This window comes from Xenopus laevis, chromosome 6S (assembly GCF_017654675.1).
Source record: "Xenopus laevis strain J_2021 chromosome 6S, Xenopus_laevis_v10.1, whole genome shotgun sequence".
Taxonomy (NCBI): Eukaryota; Metazoa; Chordata; class Amphibia; order Anura; family Pipidae; genus Xenopus; species Xenopus laevis.
In genome coordinates, this window is record NC_054382.1 from 35,897,639 (window position 1) to 35,924,482 (window position 26,844).

The 26,844-nt window shown below is 38.5% G+C and overlaps 1 protein-coding gene across 1 annotated transcript in view; it reads left to right on the forward strand.

Annotated features, from left to right (window-relative positions):
• Nucleotides 1-26,844, forward strand: part of chn2.S (chimerin 2 S homeolog) — a 154,986-nt gene that overhangs the window by 41,297 nt on the left and 86,845 nt on the right. The window contains exons 2-4 of the mRNA XM_018269249.2: nt 8,879-8,917; nt 12,456-12,511; nt 20,707-20,738. Coding sequence (XP_018124738.1) covers nt 8,879-8,917; nt 12,456-12,511; nt 20,707-20,738 — 127 coding nt within the window. The remainder of the gene's footprint in view (nt 1-8,878; nt 8,918-12,455; nt 12,512-20,706; nt 20,739-26,844) is intronic.

A 26,844-nucleotide genomic window follows, 5' to 3' on the forward strand; every position in this document is an offset into this window, starting at 1 on the left:
TGTGAAGAACCCTCTACGTTGCTTCAAATGAAAGTTCTTTTCTTCTAGTCTAAAGGGGTGGCCTCTGGTACGGTGATCCTCTTTATGGGTAAAAAGGTCCCCTGCCATTTGTCTGTAATGTCCTCTAATGTACTTGTAAAGTGTAATCATGTCCCCTCGCAAGCGCCTTTTTTCCAGAGAAAACAACCCCAACCTTGACAGTCTACCCTCATAATTTAAGTCTTCCGTCCCTCTAACCAATTTAGTTGCACGTCTCTGCACTCTCTCCAGCTCATTTATATCCCTCTTAAGGACTGGAGTCCAAAACTGAACTGCATACTCCAGATGAGGCCTTACCAGGGACCTATAAAGAGGCATAATTATGTTTTCATCCCTTGAGTTAATGCCCTTTTTTATGCAAGACAGAACTTTATTTGCTTTAGTAGCCACAGAATGACACTGCCCAGAATTAGACAACGTGTTATCTACAAAGACCCCTAGATCCTTTTCATTTAAGGAAACTCCCAACACATTTAGTGTATAACTTGCATTTATATTATTTTTGCCAAAGTGCATAACCTTGCATTTATCAACATTGAACCTCATTTTCCAGTTTGCTGCCCAGTTTTCCAGTTTAGACAAATCACTTTGCAAAGTGGTAGCATCCTGCATGGAACCTATAGTTCTGCACAATTTAGTATCATCTGCAAAAATAGAAACAGTACTCTCAATGCCCACCTCCAGGTCATTAATAAACAAGTTGAAAAGCAAGGGACCTAGTACAGAGCCCTGCGGTACTCCACTAACAACACTGGTCCAATTAGAAAATGTTCCATTTACCACCACTCTTTGTAGTCTATCTTTTAGCCAGTTCTCTATCCAGGTACAAATACTATGTTCCAGGCCAACATTCCTTAATTTAACCAGTAACCTTTTGTGTGGCACTGTATCAAATGCTTTAGCAAAGTCTAAGTAAATCACATCCACTGCCATCCCAGAATCGAGGTCTCTACTTACATTCTCGTAAAAAGAAATTAAGTTAGTCTGGCAAGATCTATTACGCATAAAACCATGCTGGCACAAACTCATAGTATTATGATTTGCTATGAAGTCCAGTATCTTATCCTTTATTAACCCTTCGAAAAGCTTTCCTACCACTGACGTCAGACTAACTGGCCTATAGTTTTGAGGCTGAGAACGGGATCCTTTTTTGAATAGAGGCACCACATTAGCAATTCGCCAGTCTCTCGGCACTATGCCAGATCTCAATGAATCCTGAAAAATTAAGTAAAGAGGTTTGGCAATCACAGAGCTAAGCTCGCTAATTACCCTGGGATGAATACCATCTGGCCCTGGACCTTTGTTAATCTTAACATGTTCAAGTCTCTTTTGAATTTCTTCATGTGTGAACCATGCATCATTAGTTGTATTACTAGAATTGGGACTGTTAAGAAGGAAACCTTCACTTACTGGTTCCTCATTTGTGTAGACAGATGAAAAATATGAGTTCAGAATCTGCGCTTTTATTTTGTTTTCATCAACCAGCTGACCCCCCTCTGATAGTAAGGTTCCCACCCCTTCCTGCTTCATTTTTTTACTATTAACATATTTAAAAAATAATTTTGGATTTTTTTTACTGCTTGCTGCAATATCCTTTTCTATAGCAATTTTAGCTTGCCTTATAGCTTCTTTGCATGATTTATTGGCCTCCTTGTACCTTATAAATGTTTCGGCTGTACCAGCTAACTTGAAAGCCTTAAAAGCATGTCTTTTCTTACCCACCTCAACACCAACGCTTCTATTGAACCAAAAAGGTTTTGCTTTGCAACGACGTTCCTTGCTTACAAGTGGAATATACTGACAAGTATATTTATTAATCCTCCCTGGGATTTGTCCCTGGTTCTCAAGGCTCTGATGGAAAGTCCCTTCGAACCACTAGAAGAGGCATCACTTAAATTTCTGTGTCTAAAAACAGTTTTCTTGCTAGCCATTACTTCAGCGAGGCGAATAAGTGAGTTACATGCACTTTCCATAAAAACTTCAAAAATGACGTTCTTCCCAGACAAAGTGGTACTGAAAACAGCGGACGGATTCTTGCCTAAAGTTCCCACTAGATTTCACCAGTGTCAAGATTTAGTTTTGCCCACTTTTCACTCTGAACCAAAAAATCAACAAGAGGAGAAACTACACACCCTGGATGTAGTCAGATGCCTCCGTACTTACCTGGATAAAGTGGCAACCTTCAGAAAAACAGACTATCTGTTGGTTACAATTGGAGGCACTAATGCAGGAAACAGAGCTTCCAAAAGTACTATTGCTAGTTGGATAAAACAATGCATTCAGACGTCTTACTCACTGCAGACAACACCTGGGCCAGCACCAAGAGCTCACTCTACTAGAGGGATGGCAGCATCCTGGGCACTCAGAGCCCAGGTATCCGCAGAAGAAATCTGCAGAGCAGCAACCTGGTCTTCATTTTGTACATTTTCAAAACATTATAGGTTTGATACCTACTCCAAAGAGCTGGCCAGTTTCGGTCACTCCATTTTGGATGCGGCTACTTCCATTAAATAATTCTGCATTTACGTTTGGAGTATGGTTTTTATTTTTCCCACCCTGCATTTATAAGCTTGTTAAGTCCCTTTGTGTGTCCACTGCCATGTGAAAGGAACAGGAAAACAGAAAATCATATCATACTTACCGAGATTTTCGTTTCCTGGACTGTAACATGGCAGTGGGCAGGGGTAACTCAGCTTCCCAATAAAGAACTTTGCAGACAAGTTGCTGCCCTGGATTTGTTCCACAAACTACTGAATGCATTGAACTATTGGGTATTATACACAGAATACCTGTGGAAGAAGCCAACAACGAAATTTGGTGAGCTTGCTCTGAATATTATAGTGGGCAGGGGCTTCCCTCCCATGGGTATTTTTACTCAGTCATTAAGAATGGGCGAAAGGCGAGGGGGAGTCCCTTTTATTACGTCATTTCCTGTACCTTCCTCACGGCAGGGGGATTAACCCTTTGTGTGCCCACTGCCATGTTACAGTCCAGGAAACGAAAATCTCGGTAAGTATGATATGATTTTCTGTTTTCTTTCATAAACACATTGTCATTGTTCTCACACACTTTGCTTTTCTGCAAACCTCATAGTGGCTGTGTAACACGTTCCACCACAAGGGAAGCATTTTTTTAAAATGAATGAGGCATGAGGTGTCTCGTGTTTCTTTGATTACAAAAGTCATTAATTGCTTTTAATTAATTACCTTAATTACCTTACCTTACCTTAATTAAAAGTGTCGGTGTGTATGGCTTGGTTTCCATGGGTACTTTTGTAACACAAATTATGATTTGTAGCATCAAATTCTAAAAATCCGCAATTTATTTCCATGACAATCGCATGTGAACCCACAGCTTATTGTCACTGTTTAAACATTTATAAGGATGTTGTGACAAACAGACAAATAAAAATTCCAGGTGATTTAATAATATTTTCATGGGTTACTGTATACATAACAACTTGATTATGCAACACATTTCTTTATCTTTAAAAATACACATTCAGTTTCTTGTTAATGCTCAAACTTTTCACTACTACAAAGTTTTATTCTTGCCATGTAGGCATTGAACTTCCGATCCACTTGCAGACACTGTGTGCCTGAAATTGATTTTAGCATTCTCCTTTGGAATAGCATTATGCCCTGGCAAAAGCAAGAGAATATTGACTTGGCAGGTGAAGAAAATTGCAAGTAATCAGGATTTTGAAGCTGAGTTGCTTTTTTTCTAGAAGAAATTGACAAGACTGGCAGAATGTAATTGGATTTAGAGAAGGAGCAAAATAAAATTACTGAGTTCTAAATATCAATTGTTTCGTGTTCGCAGAGGAAGTCATGCATGCCAAAGAGATTCCTGCAGATTTGATTGTTTAGGATTCACAATATTACATTGACCTGATAGAACGTGTGCAGAGATAGTACTCTTCTGAACTTGAATTGGGTTGTGTATAGTTCTATGCACAGTCCTTGGATATGAATAGTTCTATAAAGTGTTATATAAAGTCTACACTACTGATGCATACAGGTATGGGATCCATTTTCCAGAAACCCATTATCCAGAAAGTTCCGAATTACAGAAAGTCTGTCTCCTATAGACATCATAATCAAATAATCTTAATCTTTAAAACTGGTTTCCTTTTTCTCTGTAACAATAAAGTAGTACTTGTACTTGATCCAAGCTAAGATTTAATGAATCATATTCCTATTGGGTAGCTTATTGGGTTTATTTAATGTTTACATGATTCTTTAGTAGACTTAAGGTACGAAGATCCAAATTACAGAAAGATCCTTTATCCGGAAAACCCCAGGTTCCAAGCATTCTGGATAACAGGTCCCATACCTGTACTACCAAATAGCTGTATAGTACTTTGTGATAGTATACAAGATATTGAGAACAGTCCTCCTGCGCAACTGAACCTATATATGCCAACACCCTCAGGCATTCTTTGATTCCTTCCTCCCTGTTACCAAAGATTAAATATCAAGGTTACCCTCTTCCTCCCCTGCCACCACTTGTTCCCATCACCCCATTGACCAACCAAAATATCTGCCATGCACTAACTAAAATCTTCTGTTCTTCTAAATTGGATTTTTTCCATTTATCTACATGCATGCATGTGTAACCCAACACTTAAAAAAGCCTCCTCTGATACAGGCCAGATTAACTGTTGCTTGTCCCTCTAACTAGAAAATAGAAGTTGTTTCTTTAATTACAAGTATGGATGTGTATGATATAATAGATTGACCCATTGAATTGAATTGAATTGAATTGAATATATTGAACCATTTGTCTGAATGTAGAATGTATTCTAGATCAGTTTTCCACACTTATCACTTCACTGAAACAGGTTTAACCAAGATTATCAATGATACCCATGCTACTAAGGACCAGGGACAACAGGGACCATTCTTGTGTTCTTTGATCTTCTGAAACAGCTGACAGTTCTCTTTTTTTTTTTAAAAAAAAAAAAGCTCTAAATACTTAGTATCAGTGCCTATTTATTTTTGCTCCAGTTGTATCTTCAGTGTAGCTATTTCTAACAGGCGCATTCAGCCATTGACTCTCTGTCTTCTCTCTTAACATTCTTTCTCATGGTCACTTGATCACATCTTTTGCCTTCCCCAACCACCTATATACTGACAACCATCCTAACCTGATTCAACAATATCATTCTATTTCTTGTCTCCAAAAGCAGGGGTCTAGTGGTCCAGGACATTTCTTTCTCATTCCAACCTGCTGCGAACAATCCTTTATGCTGCATTACGTTATCTGCAACTCACTAAACATCTCTCACTACTAACATCTCTTTTCCCAGTGAACTGCCTCATAAAGTATACATTTCACATTCTGTCCAATATATTCCTTATATATTCCTTAGCTCCTTATTATTCACTTGTTCTCATCTATTGACAATACAGTTCATCGTAACAGCTGTTTCACATAAAACTATTTCCCCTAATTTTGAAATATTGCACCATTTTTCATCATACAGACTCCCACATTAAATGACAAGAAACCCAAATTCATGCTGGAGTGCCAATTTGTCAGCAACCCATAGCAGCAGCTCTGATCACGCCTCTTATTCATGTTCTGCAAAGTTTGCAGCCAGCATATTTTTTTGCTTCGCGAAGCATAGAAATCATTATATTACTTTGAAAGAGACAATATGAATGACCCTTTTAAGTGTTTTGTCAGACCTCTTCAGCAATGGAGTATCTATAATATATTCCTAAAACTAGGGCTGTTGGAGGCCTCACCACATGGTTATGACATTTCATGTAGTTATGGTTGTCAATTGGTTGTTATTTTACCAGGCTGGGAAGTAAAAATTATAATCTATGCCAATGTTATTTGTAGGGAAGAAACATAGTTTATAGGAAGGCCAGTAATTGTTTAAAAAAAAAGGTTGCAACATGTGGCAGGGCTGCTTTTTCACGCAATTTAATAATCCTATTACCTAAACCCATGCTAAAGATATTTACATTTTTTACTGACTTCACTCTTATCATGTTAATATGCATTCCTTGTGTTAAGTCAAGTAAGGTATCAACTTTATTTCTGCATGAGATAATTTCAGCTTTTATTTACTTGGATTTCCTGTAGTTTACATGCACCAAGTTGACTATCTTGAAGATTCCAGAATGTGAAATAATGCACTCTGCACTCCATAGAGTCACTGGTTTAACAGCCATAAATACAGAGTCATATATTATTTTTTTGAGGTTTTATTTATATGTGAATATTAGGGGGTTATTTATCAAAATCCGAATTTATCTCATTATTTCAGAAATATACTCTGACCAAGTCGGGTATTTCCCCTTATTTATCTATACATTTTCCCGAAAAATTCCAGTGAGGAAAAAATGCATTAAAAGAAGCACCTGTCCACACTGACTTGTAGGGGGTTATTTTTCAAAGTCCGATTTTATCTCAACATTTTCTGCTACAATCTCCGATCAAATCCATTCAGTTTTTTACGCTTATTTATTATTACATTTTCCCAAAAATTTGCTTTGCAGGAAAAAATTTCACAATTTTTTCGGATTTTCACCACGAAAACATGATTTCTTATGCTTTTTTGCATCGAAACCCAGCGCACATCAAAAAATCGTTGGGACTTGTCCTACTGACTTATATGCAACCTCGACAGGTCTGAGATGCTGGATTTTTCCATCCTCGGGGTTTAATTAATTCCGAAAAATTTGTGATTTTTTTTAAAAGTCAATTGTATAAAAAAATTCACTAAGATAAGGGTACACCTGAACTGTCTAGATGGTCACTTTAGTAAGATCTAGAGATGTTAATAGCCAATTCTGTTCTTCAAAACTTGATTCGTATTTGCTTTGTTTATTTTACTTTGTTTCATTTGTTATATCATTTCATTTGTAAAGCATAAGGAAATAAAAACATTCTGGGAAAAAAAATCACAAATTTTTTGGCATTTTTGCATTCAGATTTTAGTAAATAACCCCCGTAGTCTGCAATGCTTTTCTCTTCATTTCTATTGGCTTCTTTACTTCTGAATTAAGTTCCAAAGGCGGTTCCTTAAAGCTTTTACAATTAATTTTTCGGGAATAATGATTCAATATAATTTTAAATGATAACCATTTCTGTTTTTAGCTGAAAACCAAACCTAACATCCCAATTTGTGCCATTAAATGTTCTGGCAGTACTGTTGCTCATGTTAACATCAGGGTAATTAAAACCCCCTCTTATTAAAACTAGTGCCAAACTAGCTGCTAGTTGAGTCAGTAAGAGCTTACCCTGGTGGTCTAGTGGGGGGACGGCAGGGACGCCTGCCACCCCATCGGTGGGGACGCCCGCCGCGTGTCCCTCCTTCCTAGGTGCCGGTCAAACTAAGGGCGCGCGCAGCGCGCTTCTGCTGCTTATTGACGCCAGCGCGCAACGGTGCAAAAATTCTATTATTTAAAGGCCCATCATACTAGTTTTAGGTTTGTTCCTGGTGCCTTTAGCTTTTGCTATTCTGATCCTGAGCTTGATTCTGACAACCTGTTGTGACCCCTGCCTGTTCCTGACGATTCTGACCTCTGTATCCTGATCCATTGCTTGAACTTCGAACATCCCTTCTGCTATATCCTTCTGATTGGTCTCCTGGTTTTGACCCTTGCCTGCCTGACCTCGCTTTGAACGCTGCTTGCCCAGACCCAGCCTGATTTGTTTTACGCTCACTCTCTGCCTGCCTCGACCCGGCCAGTTCCGACTACGATTCTGTCTACACCTTGTATCCACGACCTTCTGCCCAAAGACTGTGCTAACAGTCGTGCCCCTCTGCTTATCCAGAACCTCTAGCCTTGAACTTCTCGTTTAAGTCCTGGTGGCATCCAAGTAGCTGAGGGCTCCTCCCAAGGCCAAAGGCGGTCACACTACAGGTAAAGCACGAGCCGAGACCAGGGTGCTTGGCATTTGTTCTGGTGTTGGGTGCCGACCGTGACAATTTTGACTGAACTGAAACAAGTTCTGGTAACATTTCACATATTCTAGTGTGAGTGCATTAGGATATGCATGTGAGATGCTGATTTGCCTGCCTAGATTGGCAGGGAAACTGTGCATTGAGGAAGATTTGCTCCTTATTCTATTCCCTTATCAGTATCTACGGTATTTGTGCTTTCAGTTTGTTATTCATTAATTGTATTGCCTTAATATATTTACCAATATATATTTTTTTTTTTTCATGAAAAAGTATATAGTCAGCACAAAGAAGTCAAAGAAGATGCCCATATTAGAAATAGAGATGAGAGAGAGAACAGGAAAGAAAATAAAGAGAGGAAGCAGCATTTGTTATTATTTACAATTATATTAGTGATGGTGGACAGTCTAATCAGTGTTTCGTTCTTTTTTATTTCAATTCATGTCAGGAGTAAAAACTGATCTGTCTGTATTTAAAAATAAATAATAACATCACCATCTTTTTAACCAGCTGGGCTGATGAGATACTGGTTGCAACCACTTTGGAGGAATATATCCCAAATTCTTCTAAACCATGGGCAGACGCAATGGGCTGCTTAATGTGGGAAATTATAGCTTCTACAGTTGTTTAGGGAAGCGTATAAACTGTAATTTACAAGTGAAAAAATGGGTAACCTGTGATCCTCTATTTGTTTTTGAGCTAGAACACTCTTAGCTGTCAGTGGCATGCTACTACCTTTATCTTTGCCATTAAAAGCATATTTCATAGAACTTTTCTCAAGGGCAGATATAAATGCGTTATGAAAATGCCGCTATTGCACCTGTTAAGAGTAACTCTCAATGTACTGCTGTATATCTGATTTTGTGTTCACTTCCCAGCAGTATTTAGTAATGGATTGATCTCTTTGTGTTGTAGATGCAGAGGAATACCAGCCTACAGTCTGGAAATCTTACTGTGAGTATTGACATTTTTCTTCCTTCCTTTTTTTCCATCTGCTGAATGTCTAGACTATGTGTGTGCATCAATGGAACAATGAACACAATGTATTAAATACTTAGAGACAAATCAATAATTGCAGTTAATAAATTAATATGGCATTTAGAGAAAGTCTTTATTTGTACTGGACCACTAGAAATAATTCTGCTTCTGGATCCTGCATATTACACTTTCCTCCAGATAATTGTCAGTTCTTTACTTTTTCCGCTACATTCTTTGCTGGCCTGGGGATCCCATGACCTGTGGGCATGTTGATATTTTGGCATTTAATGCAGTAGATGTGCATTTGTCCCATCTACCTGCATCCACCTGCATCTGCAACCTGCATCTACCAATCAAAAAATCGCATTTATTATTCTAAGGGAAACAGTGCCATTGTATACATGTGGCAAGGTAAAAACCTTGTCTCAGGTGGCAATTTACCAGACACTGCAAAAAGTCACTGCCTTTTTAGCAATATATATACTCTCTCATATTTAAAGCGAGCGCTGTTATGTTACCTAACTAGTTGCAAAAACTTGGTAACTTTAAGAACTGAATTTCACATGCAGTGCAGCAAAGCAGTTTTTGGGCACACACATTTTACCAAAACATAACCCAGAGATGCCAGTATAAACACTACGGAAAATGTACAATGAGCATATTAACCCCAGACATGTCAGTATAATTACTAAAGAAAACGGATAATTAGCATATTAGCCCCAGCTGTGCAAGTATAATCACTGTAGAAATTGCCAGTGAACACATTTTTAATCCCAGACAAGAAAATGAGATTGCTGAAAAATTGATATTGAACATTCCATTAACTTGAGACATGTTGGTAAGACCACTGAAAATAGCCAGTAAGCTCTTCATTAACTCCACACATCATTAAGATCACTGGAAAAGGAGCACTCCATTACCTCTAGAAATGCCAGAAATTCACTGGAAAATTGCCAGTTAGCACTCCATTAACACCAGAAATGCCAGTAAGATCAGTGGATAAATTGAATGCATTATCTACATTTGTACAAGCAGAATATACCAGATCAAAGTTTTCTCTTTAATTGCACTCCTATTCTGCTTGGTTCTCTCTCTCTCACGCCTGTAAAAAAAATCCAAGATGGCCATGCATTCCACAGTGGAACGCACAGCCACCTAGGATTTTCTCAGAAGAACTGAAGAGTCAGCAGACAAGGGTGAGGAGGGCAGTAGAGCTAAGAAGATGGAAGGGGAGAAAAAAATTAAAAAATAAATATTTGGTCCCCCAAATCAGTGGGCCCTAGGAAGCACCATGGAATGACAACAAAATGCTTAAAATGTCCCCAATTTCTGTCACCAGAAAGTGCTAGACCACTTTTATGATTATTGCTCAAAAAACTCACTGACATGTTTCTAAGTGACAGTAACCTGTCAAAAATAATTGCACTTATGCTTTCAGGCAATTGCTTTTTAAAGTAAATGGGGAGTGTTTGGAGCATTTTGTCCCTATCCCTAGAGCTACAAATATGCCTGGGTTTCAAAACGCTAGAGATCTCTGTGCCTGATTAAAAGATATTAGTTACTATGGGTTACTTCTTTGTTTTTTTTTATAATTAACCCCACTGTTATCAGTCTGAGCTTCATGCACAGTTGAATTTTGGATATTTACTATAAATGATAGGATGTTCTATGGAACTGCGGAAGGATGCATATGTTGTAATGAATATATCATTACATCAATGTTTAGCTACATTTATTGTGTAAATAATTGATGTCTGTAGCCATGTTTATTACAGTACCTCTGTTGTGCTAGAGAATTTCCTCTTTCCTTGATATACAGTACCTTAGAGACACACTATGTTATTAGTCTAAGCTAATCGGAAATCCAGCTACAAACTCCATTTTCATTAATAATATTTCTGGCGAGGAAAGAAGTCTCTTCAGCCTTTGACCCCATGCATTAGTAGTCCCTGAAAATATTTGGACAAATCTAACTTGATATAAATTTAATAAAAATAATAATAATAATAATAATAAAAACAGCAGTATACCACAGAAAAAGATATGCGGCTCAGCAGAATGTTCTTAATTCTCAGTAAAACCATCAGTAGAAAAGCATGTGGCTATTCTAAAGAAATAAAGAACTGACCACAGCACAATTTGTACAGTAACTAGCTTGCTAGGTTTCTAGACCTCTATATTTACCCAGATAAAAAAAATATGTTTGAAGAATGCACATACATACTTTCTTTTTTTCATACTTTTCATTTCAGTCATCATTTGACTACATTGTGCAAACCAGTTCAACCATTTTTCCAGCAGTGCGGTGTTTAAAGGGATGAAATATGCTATGTTCAAATTGCACAAAATACACTATTTTGGGATTTGTCTGTATCCCAGATCAGATTTGGCCGAATACTGAACCAAATCCGAACCCTACTTTGCATATGTAAATTGGGCTTAGGAAGGGCCAAAGAGAATCACACATGTGGTGCATGGCTAAACATTTTAGTACTTCCTTGTTTGTGTGATGAAGAGTCACATGATTTTATCGATTCGGTTTGGTCAGACCCTTGGATTCAGCCAAACCCTGCTGAAAAAGGTAAAATCCTGAACCAAATCCTGGATTCAGTGCATCCTTAGTTCAAATAGTCCATGCTGTTATAGTCAGCATTTAGTAGGGATTAAATACAGTAGAATCCCCATTTTATGTTTTTCAGGGGAACAGAAAAAAATGGTGTAAAATCCAGGAAAAATGTAAAATCAGGGAAATATATTATGCATAATATATAGGTGGGACCACAAAACAACAATGTAAAATAAGGGAAAACTTAAAATCAGGGGATGTAAAATTGAGGTTCCACTGTACATGGTCCCATGAATGTTGACTTTTTAAGAGAGATGAAACAGAACTGGGACAGTGTATTGACCAAGATACCATAGGTCCTTCATGGTAGAGTCCTGCAGCGGGTCAGGTACCCGTGAATTACCCGCAAAAACCTGCCGTATGGTCTTCTCAATAGCGATATTTACTCCTTTTTTCTGGTCATGTCTACGTCCGATGACGTCACTTCCGGTTTACAATGGCAGCACTTCCAGTTTTACTCCTTTTTTTCTGATCACGTCTACTTCCGATGATGTCACTTCCAGTTAACAATGACAGCACTTCCTGATTCTTGATGGTCAGCGGGTCCACGTTACGAATAAGGTAATTGCGGGTCGAGTCAGGTAGCTGTTCCAAGTGGGTAAGAATGTGGGTTGCGGGTCCGGGTTGCGGATTGCAGGTTTTGGATACGGGTCAGGTACGGGTCCCAAAAAATGGACCGGCGCAGGACTCTACTACATGGAATTTAATGCTATCACACCCATTGCTAATATTTTTCTTTTGTTTCTATGGTGCATTCATTGTTCATTTGTGTTTTATATATTGCATTTCTTCAGTATTTCCGTATGCAAATTCTACAGTATGTCTGCCGAAAGAAACCTTTTGTAAATGCAATGGATTGTATAAAATGTACTCTTTTATGTTTCACAGTGTATCAGTTACAACAGGAGGCTCCACGACCCAGGAGAATCACATCTTCTCTTGAGGTATGTACTGAAATACAGTAATTTAAAAATGTGGTTTGAAGTAGTAAACATTTTGAAGAGAGTAGAAAAAAGATTTGTGTAGTTAGACGTTAGTGATGTGCCCTGACCGCACCTAACCCTAACCCACCCTGCACCGACCCGCACCCGCTTCCGGAGGTCCTTTTATAGACCCGCACATCACTATTGGACATGTAACACTTGTAATTTGAGGTACATTGTGAGTTGCTAGATTGTTGCAACATTGTATACAGTGCCTATACATTTTTAGAGAAACAGTTATGTAGGTATGGAATTCTGAGCAACAATTCTATTAGTGCCCCAACAGCAGTTAAAACGTAAATAACCAGGTTCTACATTCTACATTACTTTCTCAGTTACCATACCAAAAAGGTTGTTTTTAACAAGGATCAGAAATGTCATTCTTAGACAAAAGTTGTACAGTGCAAATATTTCTTAATGTAAGATTTAAAAAAAACAAAATTTCCTCCATCTGGCATTGATCTCTGTGTATAATTGTGACTATTTTCAAGTCAGATTACACCTGAAGCAGTGCTAAGAAGAAGTGACATTTCTAGGTACTTAAAGGGGTGGTTCACCTTTAAGTTAACTTTTAGTATGTTATAGAATGGCCAGTTCTAAGCAACTTTTCAATTGGTCTTCATTATTTTTTTTATAGGTTTTTAATTATTTGCTTTTTTCTTCTGAATGGTGGTCACTGACCCCATCTTAAAAAAAAATGCTCTGTATTGCTACACATCTATTGTTATTGCTACTTTTTTATTATTGTTTATTTTTCTATTCAGGCCCTCTATTCATATTCCAGTCTCTTATTCAAATCAGTGCATTGTTGCTTGGGTAACTGCAAACTGGAGAGCTGCTGAGTAAAAAGCCAAATAACTCAAAAACCACAACACCAACTGCAAATTGACTCAGAATATCCCTCTCTATACATCATACTAAAAGTTAATTCATAGGTGAACAACCTCTTTTATACTTGCGACTGGAGCATTTGATGCAATACTGGTTTGGACCTTTTACTGAACAGGTGCTTTATATTCACTCATGACAGTAGTACTGGGGTTGGGAACAGCACTGGGTTTCCCCTAGGACCTACTAGAGAACTACAGCTCTCCTGTCTTTGACCACTGTAGACAGTGCTTAATAGTACTCTGGTGCTTTTGGTGTTGAGATACTGGAAATAAAATATTCAGTGATGAGCCATACTGTACATAATTCCCAAACACCTTTTTTGCACCTTTTGTTAAAAACCCCCTATAATGTCATATTTCTTGGTGGGATGAGCAGAGATGCCAACCCGAAAGTTTTATTTTACAGTTGCATTTTGTCAACGCTCTTTACGACACCCTATCATGCTGCCTGCTTTACTCAAAACTGCCTATTTCTGATGATTTGAGTTGTGTTTTCAATTAACTGCAGTGTCTGGGGTAAGATAACTTCAGGTCCAAATTAGTGAGGAGGAGGTAACTGGGTTGTTACAGCCATTAGTGAAATATAAGAAATAAATAAAAACACTGTGTAATTCTAGGGTGATGTAAAATAATAGTATAATACTTATTTCTGTGATTGCAATACATAGCAAACTTGACCTAAAGATAGCCTTCATATCCATTTGCTGGATATTTATTTATTATTTATTGTCTAAGTACTCCTACACTGTTCTGTAGCAAGTGTTTGCTTAAAGGGCACCTATCACATCAAATGTTTCCCCCCCCACCAGAGGTTCCATCACTCAGAATGGTGGGAAACGACAGTATATTTAAAACAAAGGTCCCTTACAAGTGTTCTCCCCCTGGCATAGGGAGGGAACTCCTGGTGTAGGCGGCCTTGTTTGGACACATGCATGCACATAATGAGCTGGTGCCTTAGCTCAACCGTTATGTCTATGAGTTTGACAGGATAGAGCAGCTGCATCACTCACAGGGGGACTTTTCTTTAAAAGTTACTATTGTTTCCCCTCTACCACAGGTCTATGTCAGCTAACCTTGCTGGTTCCTTGCTGGTTTCCTGGGGGGTGAGGCAGGAAACCTAACCACACAGCTCACTGTTAAATGAATCCAGCCATCAGCTACTTGCTGGGATGGTAATGGTTGATAATTCATATACAATTGTGTCCTTTGAGTCAAGGACTGTCCTACCCAAATGGTCCAAACTGGGCCCTATAATTAATAAGTTGGCCCAGCTCATGGAAACTAGAAACAATATAATCAAATTTCTCAGTACTGTATAATCAAGTTTTATGTTGGAGTCTCGGTTATTTTGAAAAACAATTAGTTACTACATTGCCTAGGCCAAGGGGACAGAGACCAGTGATGTATATGATCTAATGGTCCACAAAAACCCAACTCTTCCTTCTTCCTGATGAAAAAAGTATTGGAGAAAAGGGAATTTTAATTTTTCAGAAATGGTATAGAACTTTTAATGAGTTTTATTTAGAAAGTTTCTTAATTCCATTATGTAAAACTTTTTAAAGGGGTTGTTCACCTTCCAAACACTTTTTTCAGTAATTTGGTGTTCACCATAAACAAAGACTTTTTTCAGTTGCTTTCTGTCTTTTATTTTTTTACAGTTTTCCCAGAATTTAAGTTTAAAGTTAATGTTCCTGTCTCTGGCAGCTCAGTGATCCTGGAGTAGAGTCCTGCAGCGGGTCGGGTACCGCTGGTTACCCTCAAAAACCTGCGGTACCCTGCGGGTTGCGGGTAGAAGTTCAGGGTCCAGGTAAAGAAGCGGTACGGCGGTTCTGCGGTTCGCTGGTCGGCCGCGGGGCTTCTCAATAGAGATATGTACTCCTTTTTTTCTGGCCACGTCTACTTCTGATTACGTCTACTTCCGGTTTACAATGAGAGCACTTCCTGTTTTATTCATTTTTCTCTGATTGTGTCTACTTCCGATGAGGTCAGCGGGTCGCGGGTCAGGTAGCGTATAAGGTACTTGTGGGTCGGGTCAGGTAGCGGTTCCAAGCGGATAAGAATTCGGAACTCTATCCTGGAGTATTCTGAAATGTTACAATTTGCTACATTTAATTGATACAGTTAGTTGATACATTTCTCAGAAGTAGCTGTGGAATATTAGCAACTATCGTATCAATTTTGACAGCTGCCTTTAATGAAACTCAGATTCTTCTCAGCAGGGACAAACATAACAAATGTATCAACTAAATGTATCAATTTAAACAGTTAAAAAGTCGGAGACGCCCCCTCCCAGAGCTGCTTTAGAAGGTGAAAAATTAAACTTTACATTTCAGTGTTATAAAACGGTCACAAATAGAAAATGGAAAGTAAATAGAAAAAGTCTTTATTTCTGGTGATCTATCTGAAACCAACAACTGAAAAAAGTGTTTGAAGCTGAACAACACCTTTAACCAAATGATTTTGTTTACAAATAAACCCCCCTGCCCCCACCGGCTGCTATTCAAATAATCTAGAAGTAGTCAAGCAAGACAGGTTACATAATTACATCGTTACATAGTGATTGAGGCTTGAAAATGAAGACTGCCACCCCTAGTGCTTCTAGCTTTCTTTGCCCTTTAAAGATGGGATACATATTTTGGCAGTTTTATCCAAATGTAGTTTTCCCTTAATGAATGTTTGCAGGAAAGCTGCTTAGAGTTATATTTCTTTAACAAATGAAAATGTTATCTTTAGCTTTACATTCCTTTTAATAGAATAAATTTCCGCTCGGGCCTTTAAACCGTCAATTTGTTCATGCTCTTCAACAATGAGAGTTTTGTGTCATTACTATGTTATGTAATGAAAGGCCCTACGTTTTGCGCGGGTCTATAGCGTATAGCAACCAATAGGATGAACAACTGATCAGTACATTAAATTATTTAAAGGGCATGTAAAGGCAAAAAAATAAAATCCCATTTTTACCTTCTTTAATGAAAAAGAACCTATCTCTAATATACTTTAATTAAAATATGTGTACCGTTTTTATAAGAAACCTGACTGTATGCAGTGAAATTCTCCCTTTATTTACTGCTGTGGATAGGAATTGTTAGATGGTCCCTAACTGCTGAGCAGGGAAACAATCATACTTATGAACAGCAGGGGGAGCCCCCACCTTAATTCCCAGCCATGCAGAACTCAAGCAGCTTTGTTTATAATGATCCCTAAGCAGCCCAGACCACACTGAGCATGTGCACAGTCTTAGGGGCCCATTTACTTAGTTCGAGTGAAGGAATAGAGGAAAAAAAGTTCGAATTTCGAATGGTTGAATATGGCTACTTTGACCATCGAATGGGCTACTTCGACTACGACCTTCGACTTCGAATCAAATGATTCGAACTAAAAATCGTTCTACTGTTCGACCATTCGATAGAGGAAGTACTTTCTTTTTAAAAATTTCTTCAACCCCCTAGTTCGCCACCTAAAACCTACCGAGGCCAATGTTAGCCTATGGGGAAAGTCCCCATAGGCTTCCTAACAATTTCCTGATCGAAGGAATATCCTTCGATCGATGGATTAAAATCCTTCGAACGATTATTCCTTTGATTGTTCGATCGTAGGAATAGTATTAAATCCTTCGACTCCGATATTCGAAGACGAAGGATTTTACTTCGACGGTCGAATATCGAGGGTTAATTAACCGTCGATATTCGACCCTAGGTAAATGTGCCCCTTAGTCTTGCAAAGATGTTTAACAAAGTTACAAGATGGTGACCCCCTGTAGCCAACTTTGAAAGCATATATTATTTGTTTGATTAGGCTTGTGGTGCATTAAGTTCATGTTTATATTTAGTATACAAAATACAGCATTTCTAGACTTATTCCATTTTAGACTTTACATGCCCTTTAAGGCATAATTTAAGTGCTTTACTGGAAGCCCATGAAGATATGTGACACAAATATCTCATATTAGAAGGAAATATTAAAAGTAAATATTTGTGTTATTTATACAGTTCACATAAAAGTTCTGCAAGCGATGTATGCTATGCACTCATTTTCAGAAAGTAACATGTGGTTACATGAAGTGGAATAAACACACTAGTTCATACATCTGAGCCACTACTAGATGGCCTTTCTGCGGAAGAAGGGAAAAAAACTGTGAACCTGCTTTTCATTTTGCTACTAAACTGCAGCCTTCTGCAAAATCAAAAGGGGAACTGCAGAATGGTGCTACAGTATATGGCCACAGCTCTGTGAGATGCCTTTGCTAATGCTCTTGTGAATCTGACTATGTTAGTATCTCATCAAGGTAGCAGGAGGATTACATGTCTGTTTCCCAGTGGCGTCACAGTTTAGGGGCCATAACAAGCACGTTAACAATTCCCTGTTGTTTGCCCCCTTTCTTACCACTACCCTCCCACACAGACACCCCTCCATTAGCTTCCTGTGGCGTGCTTCTACATATTTTTACATTCATTAATTCACCACATGCTGACTTGACTTGACGCATCCCATATTCTGATGTTTTTATCCACTATATAGTGCCAATATATTTCACATTCGCATCTGTCTCTGCCCCAGTCAAGCTTACAGTCTAAGGTCCCTATCACATTTATACTCGCGCACACTATGGTTAATTTTTAGGGATGCACCGAATTAAACTTTTTGGGAATCCCTGAATCCTTCGTGAAAGATTCGCCCGAATACTGAACCAAATCTGAATCCTAATTTGCATATGTAAATTAGGGACGGGAAAGGAAAAGGTAGGAAAAATGTTTTTTTCTTCCTTGTTTTGTGACAAAAAGTCACGTCATTTCCCTTTCCACACCTAGGGGCAAATTTCCACACCCTCGATATTCGACTGTCGAAGTTAAATCCGTCGACTTCGAATATCAAAGTCGAAGGATTTAGTGCTATTCGTTGGATCGAACGATTAAATCCTTCGAAGGATTTTAATCCATCCATCGTACGATTTTTGTTCGACCAAAAAAAGATAGCTAAGCCTATGGGGACCTTCCCCTAAGCTAACATTGACTTCGGTAGCTTTTAGGTGGCGAACTAGGGGGTCCAAGTTTTTTCTTAAAGAGACAGTACTTCAACTATCGAATGGTCGAATAGTCGAACGATTTATAGTTCGAATCGTTTGATTCAAAGTCGTAGTCGAAGGTCGAAGTAGCACATTCGATGGTCGAAGTAGACAAAAAAACCATTCGAAATTCGACGTTTTTTTCCCTCTATTTCTTCACTCGAGCTAAGTAAATGGGCCACCTAATTTACATATGCAAATTAGCATTCAGATTCAGTTCGGCCGTGCACAAAGATTCAGCTTAAAAAGGCAGAATCCTGGCCGAGTCCTGAACCAAATCCTGGATTTGGTGCGTTCTTATATATTTTATCAGCCAGTTAACCTGCCTGTATGGTTTTGGAGTGTGGGAGGACAACCTCCAAGGATAGGAAGCCCATACAAACTCTTTTTAGATACTGTTCTAGATATTCACATTGTTTTGTATTGCTTTTGCCAGCACCCCTGTATTCTTTCACTTTCAATATGACTTCTGTGGGTTCCAGGGCAGAAGTAAGGTATGTTTAATTACATGCCAAATAGAGCCACCAGTAAAGTTATGGTTAGGTGGCATACAAGGAGCCAAAGGGTTTTCTGCTTTAAAATTAATACAGACAAATCAGTAAAGTCAGTAAAAGTGTTTTACATTTTATATTTATTCATATTTTATATTTATTTTATAATGGAGAGATTTGATCATTTTATCCCAATTATTTAAAGCCTTACTGGTATCCCCTGTTTAGCAGGATATGAACTTTACTTACATGAACTTTTGTAAAGTAAAACCAGGTTTAGTGCCAGTGACTAGGTTTAGCTATATTAAGTCACATTTATTTTATGATGATTTTTTACAATTTAAAACTATATATAATAAAAAATTAACATCTAGCCACCTAAAACCAAAAAACGCCATTCACAACTTTCAGTTATTAATTGATTCTAGATTTTAATGTGTGCTCAAAACAGCAGGAAAAATGGCATGGAAAAGTGCACCATTTTTTTACAGCAATTTCAAATTTCAGTCATGATTTTTTGATAAATATGCCGCAATTTCCCAGACATGGTTATGCCAGCCAACTGGCACAAATGCAAAAAGTAGTATCAGTTTGGACTTGTCGGCTGAGGACTACATTTGCCCATGTATGAGACTGAGGCTGAACATACTGTGCATACTGTACAAGTCAACCTCTAGACATTTTGGGGGGCTGAAAAATAATTTGCTGTAGGGCCCACTAATATCTAGTTTCACATATCTTTACATGATTTGTTATTTAAAAAACAAAAAAAATGAACAATGAAAGGTAACTCCTAGGGAATTATTCACTAAAATCCAAAAATTTCTCACTATTTTCGTAAAACAACTTTGAACAAACTCCAGTGCACATGTTTACCGTATTTATCAATAAATGAACTTGAAAAAAATCTGGTGCTGGAAAAGAGTACGAATTGTAAAAAAATTTTCGGATTTGACACCCATAAATTCAGATTTTTTCTGATTATTGCCAGAAAACCCCAAATTAATCAGATTATTGTACAAGACCCAGCGCAGATAATGATATCTTCCAATTGTAAACAAGACATCTGCCATTGACTTCTACATTAACTGAAATGTATTAAAAAAATTAAAAATTTCAAACTCGGATGAATTAAATCGACCTGAAAACTCGAATCAAATTCTATTTGAATTATAAAAAACTCAATTCAAGTTTTTTCTCCGATTGTCAAACCACTCCAAATTGATCCCTGGATATCTCCCATTGACTTAAACAGCAGTTTGGCAGGTTTTAGGTGGCGGAAAGTCAAATTCGAGGTTCTTAAAGGTCCAGACTATGATAAATCTCGAAAATCGAATTCAAATTTTTTTTAAAAACTTGAATCGAATTTGAATAACTCCCTAGCCGAATTTACCAGTTTTGAACATAAAAAAAATTGAAAATTCAAATTTTCAGTTTGACCCTTGATAAATCTGCCCCTTTGTAAAAGTCTTTCCAAGATTGCCAAGCTTCCCATATAGGTCGTTTTTCATGAAAGTCAATTGGGGTTGCCATTTCATAGTTTAACGTAAAGGATACTTCCATATTAATATGTGTTTTGTTTGGGATTTGTCGTTGTGGTCTAGCAATCCATATCTTGTAAGCTGTTAAAACATGAACAACTTAATTTTTAGCAGCTTTTAAATTGTCACCTTTGCAACTAATGTATATATTCTTTCTTATTTTTAAACACAGGTGGTGAACAGACCAAAACATTATGGAAGGGAGTACGTAAGACTTTTATTTGTACTGTTATTCCTGCTGTTTTCTTTACTTCCTTAGCTTACTTGCCCTTAATTCTCCTAGTCCTGGAGGATAAAGTATTTTTATATTTAACAGAAGAGCTTGCTTATAATACAGGTATGGTATTAGTTATCCATCTCAGAATTACGGGAAGGCCACCTCCCAAAGGGGCAAATTCACTAACTGGTGAAAATTCGCCGGTGATGGCGTCGCACACATCACAACACTTTGCCAGGTGCAAATTCACCTGGACAACGCTAATTCACGAAGATCCGAAGTTGCGAACAGGGTACCGAACACTGACGAAGTTGCAATAGCGAAAATATGTTCAGCAGTTCGAAGTTAAGCTAGCGTTGGCTAATTTGCATACGGCGTGCGGTTAAATTTCAATGGATGTATATGCTGCAGCAAATACATTACATTACACAAGGCCAGGGAACCTTAATAAAATTATATAATGCCCTACACATGTGCCCAGGCCCGGATTTGTGGCGAGGCCACATAGGCCCGGGCCTAGGGCGGCACATTTTTGGGGGCGGCATGCCGCCCAGCCGCCTGTACTCCCCAGTGCTTCGGCGCTCGTACGCTGGCGCTTTTGAGCCAGCGTGTGGTAGTGCAGGCAGGCGCTAGGACCGCGTGGCGCGCACGGCCTAGGGGCGCCCGCCCAGCGAATCCGACGCTGCATGTGCCCACAGTTTAGTTTAGGTGCCATATGTTATCAAATGTAGGGGGGCCGGAGGGTACCCCAAAAAAAATTTTTGATCTTTTTCAGCCTATCACCCTTTAAAAAGGAAAAGACGCCAGAGTTTTTTGGGACTTAGAAAAATTTTCAACTTCTTTTGAGAAACTCCTATCTACTCTATTGCACTTCACCTGGTCTGAGGTGGCGAAGGCAAGTCTGGCGATAGAGGTAACGGTCAGTAAAATCAAAAACCTAGTGAATTTGCGTAGCAACGCTCTTTCACAAGAGTACGAAATTGCTCCAGATTCTATTGCCTTGGTGAAATTACGCCAGCGACTGTTAGTAAATATGCAAAGTGCCGAAATAACGTCATGCTGGCGAATTTTCGTCAGCGTTAGCCACTTCGCCCTTTAGTAAATTTCCCCATAGACTCCATTTTAATAAGTAATTCATCAATGATTTCATTATTCTCTATAATGATAAAACAGTACATCAGTACTTCATCCCAACTGTGAGATAATTTTTCCATATTGGATGCAGAACAATACTAGGTATGGTGATTCAAATTACATAAAGACCCTTTATCCAGAACATCTCAGATCCTGAGCATTCTGGATAACAGGGCCCATACCTGTACAGTGAATATCTATCACTGTACCAGTTCGACCACTCAACACTTGTTTGCCAAGCTCACAAAATAAGCTGCAGCCCTGAGAATGCAATTTACTTGATGCAAGCCGTTCCAACTATCTATAATGAAGTGACTGTCCCATAATTTATAAAGAGAAAAAGTGAGGAATGAAGATGCAATAAGCCCCCTTGTGGTTTGCTAATCAGAACGCCTCTAGCTCTCAATTAGTTAATACAAGCGTTGCATTTTATTTACAGATGACTATTCCCCAGACAGCCCAAAGTGAAGCAAAATGAAAAAATATTATGTTGTTATTGTTAAAAATCCTTAAAAGGCAACCTAATTTCTGTACCTTAATAAAATAAAAAAAGTTTGGGTTCAAAATTTTTAATTAATTTTCAAAATAAGGCAACTGTCTATAGAGGAATGATGATAACATGATTAGATCCCATTTTCGGATGAAAACGCTTCATCCAACAGTCGGATAAATGTAGTTCTTACCTGTGATTTCTCCTTCAGTTCCTGCATCTGCAGGACATCCAAAACGTTAAATGCATTTCATTGCATGGCGATGTGTCGGCTCGAGACGCATCATTGCATTATACCCTTATTGTTTGTCTTATATCAGTTCTCCAAGTATCATTCCTTGAAAATAAATACAGCCCACTGATTTGGCTTTCTAGTCTATGTAGTGTTTACACAATGTATAATTTAATTTACACCTTTAATAGTGTCACCTAGGGCACCGTCAAGTTCTACCCTAAAGGTGAACATACACAGGCTGATAAAAGTTGCTGACTTGGTTCCTCCAGACAGTGTTTAAAACGTATTGGCCCAGGTACAGGGCCTACCAGCGGGTCTGTCCAACAGATTACAGGACAAAAAGCTGCCACATATTTATTGAGCAAGTTTTAAAATCCCGTCAGACAAGGAGCACATGGCCCGTTGATACAGTGCTTGTCTGTGTGGTCTCTGTAAAGGCAACAGGATGATAGGCCAATGATTGGATATGCCCGATTTGGCTCAGCATGTGGGTGGCCAGATCAAGTTGCTGTGGCTTTAATGCTGTACTTTGCAGTACCAGAAAGAAGTTGAAAAAACAAATATTTATATTCTGACTCCAATTGCTGTGATAATAGCTGATTTCCCAGTGAGACCTCTCTGCCTGGCCTGTATGGACCTGTAACTACCACTGCAGACACTTGGAATCCACAAAGGTGCTTTATTTGGAGCGGGTGTACAAGTGCTGCAGGTCAAAAAGACTATTGCCCTTAAAGGGGAAAGAAACCTAGCTGGCGCAAAAACCCTCCCCCCCCCTCCCGTGTGTTGCCCACCCTCCCTCCTCCCCCCTGGCCTACGCGTCCCGCTGGGCAAATGCCCCTAACTTGTTACTTACCCTTCTGCGCAGGTCCAGTCCAGGGAGTTTACAGACGACATCTTCTTCCACGCGATCTTCTTCCTGCTTTGAACGGCGTTTTGGCGCATGCGCAGTAGGAGCATTTCGTCGGTAGGGATCTACTGCGAATGCGCCAAAAGTCATGAAGAACTTTTGGCGCATGCGCAGTAGATCGTACCGACAAAATGATCCTACTGCGCATGCGCCGTTCAAAGCAGGAAGAAGATCGCGTGGATGAAGATGTCGTCTGTGAACTCCCTGGACTGGACCTGCGCAGAAGGGTAAGTAACAGGTTAGGGGCATTTGCCAGGGGGGAGGAGGGAGGGTGAGCAACACACGGGAGGGGGGGAGGGTTTTTGCACCAACTAGGTTTCCTTCCCCTTTAATAACCTCAGAGTAGCTCCTAACTCATTGAATACAGGAACACAAAAGGATGATGGGAGGAACTGGCATCACACAACAGGAAGGGGAACTATAACAGACACTATTATTCAGTCACTTGGGGTTGGATTTTAGTCCAACAGGTGTGAGGCCACATGTTTAATAACTCTGCTGTTTCTTACAGTTGATGGAAACCTACTTTTTAAAAGACGTTAATGCTTTACTGGCCTGGTTACACACTGGAATAGGTTTTGTACAGCTCAGTGACGTTATTAAACAGCTTTCATTTAAATAGTGCTGCAGGCTACCTACAGCTTTGGAAGTCACTGATAAAGATATCTTCTGGGCTCCTGTCAGTATTTGAGTTGAAGAATGAGAAGGAGTAGAATGGAGATGGGAGCAGCGCATTTCACAGATCATAAACTAATGAATTCATACCTGCTTGCTCTGAATTTATATCTGACATATTTTTCTTACAGTTCTGCATCAGCTATCAGCTTTAAATAACAATCTCCACAACCGAGAAAGAGGCTTCATTACATCAGCTCAGCCGCCTACTTACTTCTGCAGCTTATGCAATAGCTAATAGTTAGATGAAAGTATTTTGAAAAGGATAAAGAAATATACATGCAGGATAAAGTAACAGTAACTAGGACGTTAATTCCCAGAGAAAGCTGTAAGACTAGGTTCCAGACCAGTTCCGCAGCATTGTTTCTTGCTGTGTTCATTTATAATTTTCTATAACTGTGTTCTTTGTTTTGACTTCTGCCATTTTACTAATGACCAGGTACCCAAATAAACTACAAAATATCCCTTAAGGGAAGGTTCTCACTCAGACAGGTCTCTTGAGAAAATATACAGCAAGTCAAGTTGATTTGACTTATTACTATATTACTATACTGCAGTTTCATAATGTTTTTGTTTGATCTCCCAGTCAGGGTCATTTTGATAAATGGCCAAAAGGAACATTTGCCCAGAGGCCACCAGAAATTTAATCTGCTATAAATTTTGACTGAAGCATCTCCCATAAATGGCTGGCCCCTAATTTTTACATTTCTCCATTTCTTTTTTTTATTTACAGTTTCTTTTACATTGCCATTTATTTTTATTATTTACAAAAGAGATTTTATTAAATAAAAAGTTGGTATCTGTGCACTGGTATCTGTGCGCCTGGACCTCACGTGTACTTCTTTAAGTACAGATTATTTCTTTATTGCCTGCCCTATTACAATAAAGTTCTCCTGCTTTAGGGTAGTCCTATTACACATTTCTTGGGGAAGCTGTGGGGCCTACTAATAAGGTCTCTGACCTGGGCACACTGGTACCTTGAAGTGGTCCTGTTTTTAATTTTTCAGTATTTGTGGTTTTTGAGTTACCGTATTTATCTTTTTATTCCACAGCTCTCCACTTTTCAATCCCAGCAATCCATACACGAATTGGAGAGACTGGAATGGGAATAGAAAGATGCGTACTTAAAAGTAGCAATAACAATAAGTGCTTATTTATTAAAGTCCAAATGCCAAAAACCTGAAACATTTTTTGGGTTTTTTACTATTAAATCTGATTTCTTATACCTCGAGGATGGAAAAACTCAGAATTTGAAAAACTAGCTCTGCCGAGGTTGCATATAAGTCAAGAGGAGAAGTCCCGAAGATATCGTGATCTGCGCTGGGTTTTCGGGCAAAAATCAGCATAAATCCGGTGGAAATCCAAAAAAATCGTACAATTCGTTTTTTTTCATCACAGAAGATTTTTGGGAATATGTATTAACTATTTTTTTCAAAAAATTATGAGATAAATTCGGACTTTGATAAATGGGCATGAGCATTTGTCTTTAGATGATGTTAGTGACATATAATTGAAAGTTGGAAAGAGTCAGATTATTAAAACACTGTAAAAAAAAATAATAATGAAGACCAATTGAAAAGTTACTTATAATTAGCCATTGGATAACATACTAAAAGTTAACTTAAAAGGTGAACCACCCCTTTAATGAAGATACATTTCGTTCATGAGTGGCCCAGCTCATAAAAGAAAAGTGACACAGACGACACTTGACCTGGCACTTGCAGATAGAAGTAGCATCAGGTCCAAGCAGGTTAAAAAGTAGGTTCTGGTCACATGTCTGCTTTTCAGGAACTGGATTCACACAGGGCTTTACATTTGCAAAACACTGAAATACAAATTCAAAGCTAACATGGTCTCGGTTTCCTGCTGAAATAGTTAATCGGTAGCATAGCCTTGAGTTTTCCTAAGTAACCTGTGTTTTTTTCCGGCCGCAACTGATTTTTCTCTCGTTCTTTTTTTTAATAGCTGAAAAGCAACCAATCTGTATTGCCCTTCACACATTGATTGCAATGTAATTTCAATAGAAGTCTTTTGTAATAGCTATGCCTTGGCTATGTACATATTTAACCTTCAGCAGAATGCATCCAATATAATCTTCTGCAAAGGATTTCACTGAGCCGGGTTTAGAAAGTAAATGAGATCCCATTGTTTTCAGAAATGAAAGAGATAGAATGGAAATTGGATAGTAATTAATGCAGCATTGATGTGGGCTCTCAATGTTCTGCAGCAGTTGGTTTCAAAATGCGACCTTAAAATTACATCCCATCTATTCAAGATTTTTGGGTTGTTTATACATCTCTTATTTTACATGAATTACTCTACACAATTGCACCTTGACTGCACATACAGTTCATTGTGTCACCCTGTAGAGGTGAAAACAGGATGTTGGCCGCAGAGGAAACATTAACTTTTCCTATGAACCATTCTCTGAGTTTTTGAAAAATGATATATAACTGAATACTGTTTGTTCTTAAATTTCCATACTTACAAAATATGTCCTGAATTTGTTCATTGAAAACACAAGCAGAGAAATATTTCCTGATTCATTTCTTTACTTTTCAAGAGTCAGAAATAGTCTGCGTGAGAAAGTAAATTTGAAAGCTGAGATTCTAACGGGGGAATGTAATTAAAGTCACAAAGAGCAAAACAATT